General features: G+C 40.2%; 1 protein-coding gene across 1 annotated transcript; it reads right to left on the minus strand.

Annotated features, from left to right (window-relative positions):
• Positions 1-26: 26 nt before the first annotated feature.
• Positions 27-7,253, minus strand: LOC145456892 (N6-Methyl-AMP deaminase-L-like). Its single transcript, XM_080335034.1, has 6 exons — positions 7,029-7,253; positions 5,142-5,233; positions 4,383-4,521; positions 3,969-4,115; positions 3,288-3,510; positions 27-764 (listed from the first exon to the last, which is right to left on the minus strand). Exons 1-6 carry the CDS (start codon positions 7,150-7,152, stop codon positions 446-448), a joined length of 1,044 nt encoding a protein of 347 aa, XP_080191160.1. The 5' UTR covers positions 7,153-7,253; the 3' UTR covers positions 27-445.
• Between the last annotated feature and the right edge of the window lie 3,012 nt (positions 7,254-10,265).

Raw genomic sequence — 10,265 nt, forward strand, 5'->3', positions numbered from 1 at the left:
AATTGATGCAATAAAGTTATAAGCCGCTGCATAAAAGAAAAAATATTTCCGTATCCACTTTCAAGGCTTTAGGGTTATAACGACAGCATTTTTGTAATCAATTATACCCACTTTAGTAGAAGATGATTGCAGTAGGTTAACTGGATAATCAGAAAGAGGTCAGTTAGTAATATAAGAAAACCACGTCAGATAACCAATTCACTCATCCACGTGTCCAAGATGACGAGCAGTTATCGTCAAGTACGATCAGTAAGTGTGAAATACTTTGAAAGTGCGTAAGTGCAGCAACCCAATATTACTTCAAGTGGAAAACGAATCAGCTAAAAAGCACTCAAGATCCTCCCGAGTTGTAGAGATGTCCCAAAATCCTGTTCATACATTGGCATATGCATTCCTGTTTGTAGCAGATCCCAATACGAAAACCCATCACGCCAGATCAGCTAAATCACAGGAACAAACTGGAATGCTGTTCTTTCCATGTGTCCCATTTCCATCTCAGCCGAGTTTTAACGTCATCACTCGCAAAAATGAAGTCGATACATCTCTTGGAAAGATCAAATAGTTCCTGTCGGGTCATTCCGCTTTCGGCGGCAGCGATTCTGTACTCGTTGGAAAGTGTAGTGCTAAACACTCCCTTATCATCGGTACATAAGACAAATGGTTGACCAATGTTTTTCCACCTGTGCATGTGGTGATGCTCCTCCGCAAAGCTCTCTACAGTGCCTCCTTTTACGTTTGAAGTCAAGCAAATCTCTAATGGGATCCTAAAAGACAGATATATGTTTTAGATCTCATATTAATATATTAGGAGGTTCTAAAATTTTCATCCAACCAAGACGCACAATCTACAATAAGATATACAAGACAAGAGTCGATTACTCTATATCAGTGGTTCTTAACCTTTTTTCCTCCAGCGCCCTCTTTCAACAATTGCATGGGTCTGGCGCCCCCCTATTTTAAGGACTGTAGTAAACACAACAATGGGAAAGTGGTCGAAGTCCGGTAGGTCTTTTTGGGTTGGGACTTTACTATTGGAAATATTTCGCGCTTGAATCGGGCCTGAGGACCACTAAAGTAATTAACGATAAAATACTTGTATATGTGCTATATTCAGGATCAAATCAAGGTTGTTATTTATAAGGATCATCGGGTAGGTAGACCCACCGGCTCATACCATCTGGTTCGAGTCCGATCTACACATCCCGAATTCACCTCTGCGATTGGTAATATAGCCTACAGGGAAGTTAATTGTATTGGTTTTTGTTTTATTGCTTCATGTTACTAGTAAATCAACTGAGAATGTGACAGAGATCTTTTCTTGCATTGAATTTGGTACTGCACCCAGTTCTTAGCTTTAAGATTAATGTATTCCAAACAAAGTAAACCATATTATATAACGTTCATGCGTATTGTGGGTGACAAAACTAAACAGTTTTATCCTTTATGATACGGTGATACGGTTGCGTTCTCTCCCCCCTGTGTGAACCTTGTTATGTACCTACCATTTCGTTATTGTATGTCCGGAATATCAATTTTATCGCAGATTTCTGCGCGACGAGTGTACTAGGCTCATTCTTCATTTTACTCTGTTTGAAGTGTTGTCTAACCCAGCCCTATCGCCCGCTGTTGCTGAATTTGTTCTATCAAGTGGTAGATACATCTGAGCTCCGTTGTCATGCTGGGTGCCTTTTTCTTGAATTTTCCCGAACTTTATTTGCGTCCGTGGCACACAAGACCTTAACAGGTGATAGGTGCCACTGAAAACCATTATTAATAATAATAATAATACGATAACGAAATATTCTGACGAATTAATTTTGTAGCTCTCAAATACAATTATATTTCGTTAATCATTTTGGCCGGAACGCTTCAAATCATCTTTAATGTACAAAGGGCATCACTCTCATAAGTGGTACAGCAGTACCTCTTCAATTTCGACACGATATGCGCTGCAGGATACAATTAGTATAGTTCGAAACATTTTGTAGGAAATATCCCGAGCTAGCGTGACGGAAGTGTTTTAACCGGTAATTGACTATCCAAAAGTACGTGCAATTCATTTTACATTAATTATAGTAAACCACTGCATCCATGGAACCAGCGTATGTATGAATTTCGCGCCGTGCGCGACGAAAAGTTTCGAGATTTGACAGATTTTGTCGAATGTTAAATTTGTGATGAGAATTCAGGGATATATAAAACTCGTGTCCAACTATCTAATCATATGCCTCTACTACACCATCTACTCCGACGCCGTTTTTCTTCAGCGCCCCCCATACCGCCCCCCTGAGCCCAGCGCCCCCCACATCGCCCCCTGGGCGTTTCCGCCCTCTTTAAAATCCAAATCGCCCCTTTGGGGGCGCTGGAGACAAGGTTAAGAACCACTGCTCTATATTAATATTTCTCAACCTGTGTTCAGCGAAAGATAGGTGTGCCACACAATAAATTTTGCTATTTAACAACACGACAATAAACTCCACTGAACAATACAGTAGCCTTATAAATGTGATGGGCTTATATAACAGTGGCCGTTCGCAGTTTTCTTTTATGAAAGTCGTTATTCACTGACAGCAAGTCGCGTGTAATAATGTGGTTGGCTGTTGCTGTGGACGCCCTGTATCTGCTTCATTATAATATACTATATCGTTGGTAATTTATCATTCTATTTCTCATCCATCAGAACATGAAATACTTAGTTCAGCAACACACACTTAAATTGAGATTTTTCGATTTAATGTGTGAATGTTTTTGTGTGATGACTTCGAACTTGGATGATGTTGTTGCAAGATGTTGAGTTTGTTGTCCCAGTGACTTATCTTTCTGAGATATGTTTTTATCAGGTAGAAAGCGGCATACAGATAAATTCCCACCATTTTCATGACTGAAACTGCCATGACAACTGATCTACTTCTTCAGGCAACTTAATTTCAAGTACTTAACACGCTTTCGTTTTTTGCCCCTAGTTTGGGATAATCTTGACTACTACTACATTCACTACTACTTGTAATTGAGTAAAAATTCACATTATTACTTTCACTTGTACAAGGACTACTTTGACCCCCAATGAATTACAAATAACAGTGCAATATTTGGAAACCTACCAGGTACTGGAGACAATGACAAGAGAGATTCAAGACGTCGTGCAGTAAGCCTACCAAGAGGGGCATACAAATATGCATTTTGATTGCGACTGGTTTGATTGAACAGAAAGTTTGATAAGGAATAATCATTACGATGAATTACATCGACAAAATTTTGATTGCATCAAGAAGTGTAATGCAACTTACTGTCTTTTCCTCACAATATCTTCACACGGCAGTTCTTCATGGAGAAATGTTCCGTGGCCAATTCGGTCAGGCGGTATAGAGAGTAAGTCAATATTCTCTCTCTGTAAACCTCGAATTTCTGCCATATGCAGGGCTAGCCTCAGTCCGGACTGTTTTGCCTTTTTCAAAATTTCAAGATATTCCCGGCCATCTCTTGCATTGGGATCGCCACTAAAATCCACACCTGCATTCATAAAGGTTGTGAATTTCAGATAACACAATCTTTGAGGATGTCGCATAGCTCTTATTCCGTGTCAAATATCTTTTATAATCATAAACATAATCAGCGGTTCTAGACACACAATGTACGATAGAATACACAGATAAGAGGATATCGAAACAACTGAATTTCTAGACTTTAAAAGTAATTCTACCAGTGCAGTAATCGGTGGGCACCTGCATATCCGGGAGCCGGTTAAATTTTTCAAGCAAAGCGCTTAATATTTTTCAATTTTGCAATATGGTAGTGGTTGTTAGGGCAATGTGCCATGAAGCACAATAGCATGGGAGGAGGTGAATTCGGACGGTGGCTACTGTTTGCCGTGAACTCGAGTTCCAACATTTTGAAAATAATTCTTGCATTTCTTTCAATCAATAGAGACGAAATAAATGTCTTTAAACTCATAATAAAAACATATTTACCAACAACACGACCTTTCGATGATTTTTTATACTCAATTGCCAAATTTACAGTATCTTCCGCTTCTTCGATTCCCAATCTTCTATCGATCGAAAGTAGAAAGCGCACTTCAATCGCATCTGAATGTTCCTTTGTGCATTCTTCTATTCCTGTTGATCAACATGATCAATTATTTTCAAAACCACAACTGTGAGTTTGCGAATTTTGCGATTTTTATGATTATGAAGGATTTCATTTGGAATAGCGGTGAATTTATTGAATTGATGTTCCTACATCTGTACACCTACACGGCATAAAACATCACAATGATATTGACAACACCTATCCTAAGATAACAAAGATGATGCATTGGGAGCATACGGAAAAAATACAAATATTGCAAAAACTGTCGTTGCTCTTGCTACCATTATATCTACCTTCCAAAACGGCTTCGACATAAGATCTCTTCGTCAGTCCAGTGGCAGAATTTCCACGCGGTGTACTCCTCAATTCCAAATAACAGACATGATCGGCCACAAAATCGTTTATCACTGCTTTCGTAGCATATTTGATGGACTGTAAAACAATTGGTGGCCTACTATATGACAGACCAACAATTGGATGGCTTATATATGTATTAGCATTTTCATCACTACCGCAATGTTGGTTGTGAAGAAATGGAAAGCTGCTTTTACCAGTGTAGCTTAGAGACGCATAGTCAGAGAATTATATATCACGCCATTTTTCTATTTTGGCAGAATTGGAGCAAGTTTACAGTGAAACTTAAAGCTGATACTCTTCGAACATGGATTACTGTAACTAAACCACCTTGGCGTGTACGACATAGTTCCTCCATACCATCGGCTGACAACTATATGAAGTTCAATCTCCGCATGACTGCTGGAGCGTGGAACCCCTGTGGAAATTTCAATAAATTGCAGCTCCATTACTGTGGCGTTCTGTAGAAAATGGCAGCGGCCAAATTTTTTTTTCGTTTTTCCCTTCAATTTGAGAGAACATCATTTTTAGAGTGCAGTGCCCCTTCAAGAAAATAGTCGAAGTCGGTACGTTTAAAGACTCAGGAGTCATTGAAAATGTGTGGTGTCGGAGTTGAAGTCGGTGGAAAAATTTACCGACTCCACAGCCCTGACGGTGACACTTGATTTCCCCTACTCGTCAATGCACTGAACAAATACCTCAGCGTCAGCAGTCAATCTCTGGATGATCTGGAACATGTCAAAGCAATCCTTCAATGTTCTCTTCGATCCTTTTGCAATGACAGTTTCAGCTGGAACGAGAGAGAGGAAGATGATATATTTCAGTTATACCGGTAGCGCAAATATAGCGGTATAGGCTATTATAAAAGAAATGAGTAATTTTCCGGTACATCAGCGAACCGTGTTAATTGATATTGAGGCTTCATGCCCATAAATCAAGACATATGCAGAGGCGAAAAGAAAATCGAAGGAACGAAATTATTATGGACTTATGAGTATGGCAGGGGTTCTCAACCCGCAACACCTTTCATCATGAACGCAATTATTACTGGCACGATATTGTTACATAATAATTTTGCTGCTTGGCTATCTTATCGCAGCGTCTCTGATTCGTTTGATTACTCATTTTTGATGTGTTCCAGTTTCTTGATATATGCTCGAGTTTAGATTGTTATTGTTTTGAATCTGTATTCGGTTGGACTCTGGTTCAAGAGAATCCCCTACGTAGTACATTTTTTAAAGAGTCTTTCACTCACCGCGAATGGTTTGAACAGAAACAAGAACAAGGAATGGGAAATGAAACGGCGAACACTGGGTTTATAACTCTGCGTGGAACAATGAATTTGCTTTCTCAGATATAAATGGAAAACCGATGTGTCATATTTGTCGAAAAACAGTTTTCGTAAGTCGTAACAAAGCGTTGAAGCTTAAAATTTTACCACAACAGTTTCGTCTGGAGTTATACATATCGCCTGATCTTAGAAAAAACGTTGTCAGCTAAGTGTCAAGCTCAGCAATCCATATTTTGAAGCATTGTAAAATTGCCGACGAAGTTGCAGACACATCGTTCAAAGTTGCTGGGAATATCGCTAAACCCAAGAAATCTGCTAGCTAAGGTGTGATTTCAATAAAACTGCGAGTATTCGCTGTTTCCGGAACTTAGCAGCAATGACAACATCAACTGACATATTTCCAAGCTACAGTAGTCTGATTCAACTGTGACCAAATGAGTAACAGCAATGTCAGTCGATCTTTAATCGCATGTTCTGAAACACGTTGCCGCGTGGACTACTTTAGCCTAGCATTGGACGAATTCACCGACTCCATAGACGTCAGACATTGCATGGTTAATTATCTTGGTGCTTTTTGTCAGAGTGGACATATTTGCAGAGGAAATGCTGGCTGGGCAAACGTGGGAGGGTGATCAGCGAAAAACTTCAACTCGATAAAGCTAACTTATGTTACTAATGGTGCAGGATCCCCGCTATGAAATGAAAGGAGAAGGTTTGATTGGTTTGCTCAGAAATGACCCAAAACGCCAGACTTCTTCTTAGATCACTGAGAACTCAATGTTATAATGGCCTCTGTTACGAAAAAGTGACCGTAATTTCATACTTGCTCGCTCACGCTTTGAAGCAGAGAGTTCGGTTGTCTGGTGGAAGGGTTTAAGGCTCGCATATGACTGGTAAATAGGCTACAGCAGCCTTAATTTCATAGTAGCCCATAAATACATGGTAATAATGTTATGCGGCCCGGGCCCGCAGCATCTTTTGCCGTTAAAATGCGGCCTGTTATACAAGGGAAGTTGAGAACCCCTGGAGTATGGCATACCATACATCTTTCACTAACATTCACTATCTCATCTCCGTCGTCTACTATACTATAATAATATCAGTTATGTTAATAGACATATAGCTAACTCATTTCTTGCGCTACCGCACCGTACCCGTTAATTCCCTTCTAGCTTTTTAGTCACATAAAACTGAAAAATTGATGTCATATATTCATTTGTTACCGAACCGCATTCCGGGGAAAATCAAATTATTAGATAATCGCATCAGGCATCACCGAAGTCAAGTCCCTAACCTGAGGTAAATGTATTCTTTGTATCCAATGAAATGAGTCGTTGTATTGTTTCTTCACTCAGACTACCATTAAGATGGGCATGTAGCTCGACTTTTGGAAGGGCTTCAGTAAACTGTTCCATCATGGCTCTGCACAAACGCTAGCAATTAGTACGAAAAACACGAGGTTTCTGTTTGCAAAATACCGACGCCACTGCCGCCTCGGCAATCGAACATTATATGGGGGTTTCCCTTTTATTGCACACCTCATCGGTTCTGGTTATTGAAATCTGTTTGTGAATTGTGATATAACAAGAATATTGTGGGGTAGCGATTAATTGATGGAGACGACCAATTACGTGTGGTAATGTGATTGTTCGTCACAGTAACTGAGCCAATATCTTCAAAATGTGGTGATTATAATGTCATCATGCTGAAAAAGTCGTCGTTGGTTTCTGTGTCGTTCATCCATCTTGAGGATAGTTGACTCCTTGAGGAAAATAGCGGCGCGCCTATAATATTTTCATTCTTCTGGGCTATGTATAACTAAATCCCTGCAATATCGCGAAGACGATGATTAGTTATCTGATTTGCTGTTACCTTCTACTTTGTCATATTCGTGCCGAAGAAATTCATAAGTCCCCAGAGAAAGAAAGAGAGGAAAATGAATTTGTGATAGACGAAGTCCTCGATGGCGAAGCAGGTCCACATCGTGACCCGAGTGAAGTGGCTGAAATTGTGGATAGATACAAACGGGCGAGTAGAAAAAGAGAATTGGATATGTTCATGAAACGCCTTGATAAAAATAGAGATGGTAAATTGGAATGGGATGAGCATCATATCGCAAATTATGGAGTTACAGAGAAAGAAGTCTTCGACGGAGGAGATGTTGACGACTTATATCTGAAAGAAATTGCTGAGCTGAAGACAATGTGGCGTGCTGCAGATATGGATGGAGATGATATCTTGACAACCGAGGAATCGGTTCGCTATATACGGTCCCGGCTATACCCCGACGAGCTATAATGGAATCACTCACCGACTTTCTGAGCAAAACGGCTAAAGAACATGCTGCGCGTTGTCTTGAAAACTTTATTGGCGTGATCGTAAATTGGCATCACACTTTGACAACACCCGGTGTTTCATCATGCAGCAAATTCCACGACCTACCCGTTACAAATGGTTGTTCTCGGTCGGATATTAGGCCTAAGACATTTATGACAACAGATATAAACCAATAAATTATTTTCGACTGACCGCGACACAAAATTAGATGTGCAAATAACCAGGCAGAAAGGTAAAGCATGAGTATGCCTAGCGGATACGAAAAATATACCGAGGTACAAAAGAGCAAGTTTTACCATACATAGGCGTCTAATTGGATGTCACAAGACAATGCTTATGTAGCGTGGTAGCCCTCTCCACGCTCAGTCTCCATACCGATGGCTGTATCTCCTCCATTCAACATATAAGAACAACGCCTTATATGCGTTTATTTTACATGTGTCAAACGCAAGTGCAACATTTGTTGGTAGCCTACTTATAGCTTACCGTGTGTGTAATAAAATTCAGTGCAAGTCAGAGTGTGATAGGGCAATATAGGCTACGTTTTTCTGGTATGCACTTTTACGGACCAAAATGCACGAAGCAGTAGGCGTATTTCGTAACGTGTATGGCATTTAAATAAATGGCATCCAGACATATGATATGTTCGAAATTTCCGGCATTGCATCTCCGACCCAGTTCGTATGATTTCACAGCTTCGAACTCTGCGTCCAGATCTTGTCTACAGTGATTCTGCAAATGATTCTCCTGACGACGGTCGTTCGAAGCTTCCTATGGAGGATTGTTCAACAGGGAGCCCAAATACGCTCTCCTTCAGCTCTTCAAGAGCCATTTCCACAGCGACTTGGTCTTTCGACATTGGTTCGGCGTCTTTTAGCTGCACGCAGTTTTCTGAAGTTTCACCGACGTGGTCTTCGTCGTCCTGATCGTTAACAGCGGATTGTTCTTGTACGTATGAAGCGACTGCTTCAACTACTTTGATATCGTCGTTTCGGTCATTCGACTGCGATTTGGAATGATTTGGATCGAACGCCTCATTCCCTGATTCAGACTTATCATTTTCCAAAATGTTCTGAGACGTCGCAGCTTGGTGCACAGCTTTCTCGTCGTGTCTTTTAACATCATCTTTTACGTTGGCACTTGCTGAGCAACCCATTACTGGACAGTGGACACGAAGCAGCTAATATAATTCTTTCACTATAGCCTATTAAGATTACAATGATCTTAAAATATAGCACACGGGTGGTCGCATAGGCCTTATGATAATTTTTGAGCCTATGGGATCTGATCAATGAGTCAAAATACAGAATTGACTTACATATAATCAGAATTCGTCTAATTTAATATTCACCGCGCGTGAAAATCCTGGAATTCCCAAGAAAATGCCCATATTTCTCATACTAATAACTATTAGAAATCAGGGATCTAGATATCTGATACCTCGAATACCAGGAATAGGCCTACCTATAGATATCCCTGATATATCAAAAACTTCTGACAAGCTACGATAGGTCGTTTCTCAGTTATCTGTCCTATACAGCGAGTAAGCTACCTAAACAACGCTCGCACGCATTCAACTAACTTTTCCAAACAGCGGATTGTTTTGATTCGTTCTCATCTTCTGTTGTATCGCCATAGAACACAGAATATAATCCACACATGTCGAGTAGAGCTGAATAACGGGATTGTAATCATAGCGTTTACGAAGCATCTTGTTGTTTGCTCGGAGTTAAATGATGTTTGCCCAAAATAACCACAAAAATCAAGTCGTACGCTTTTCATGGGATTCTCACACGGGATATTTGTTCTGCACATTTCGCGAAGAAACATTTATTACGTTGCCATGGCACAGTCTGAATCAAGACATTGGAGAAATACGCAGGGAAATTTAGCCTTATGAAATATTCAATGCGTAATATATAATTAATGCAAGAAAAATAAAGACACTCAATAATATACCTACTTGTGTGTGAATATTCTGTTCGGCCCCGTAATGTATCATGCCGTCACGCATTAGTAATTCTCAACGTTATTTTGACACGTGACCTGAATTCCTAGACAACCACCCAAGCGGAATAACGCCCGCGGCAATGGAAATAAACAGACGTGGGGGTTCAGCATATGCTCAAGTGGAAAGTAGCTCAAACTGCAATTGGTGAATTCACTTTTATTAGAATGTGGGGCAATTGAAAAT

This window comes from Botryllus schlosseri, chromosome 15 (assembly GCF_051294905.1).
Source record: "Botryllus schlosseri isolate E-star chromosome 15, Bs_hap1, whole genome shotgun sequence".
NCBI lineage: Eukaryota > Metazoa > Chordata > Ascidiacea > Stolidobranchia > Styelidae > Botryllus > Botryllus schlosseri.

Excerpts from the sequence above, each read along its gene's own strand:
- LOC145456892 (XM_080335034.1), bottom strand. The coding sequence starts at position 7,152 with ATGATGGAACAGTTTACTGAAGCCCTTCCAAAAGTCGAGCTACATGCC. Across the intron at positions 5,234-7,028 it reads AAAGAATACATTTACCTCAG|CTGAAACTGTCATTGCAAAA; the intron begins GTTAGGGACTTG and ends CTCTCGTTCCAG. Across the intron at positions 765-3,287 it reads GATATTGTGAGGAAAAGACA|GATCCCATTAGAGATTTGCT; the intron begins GTAAGTTGCATT and ends TCTGTCTTTTAG.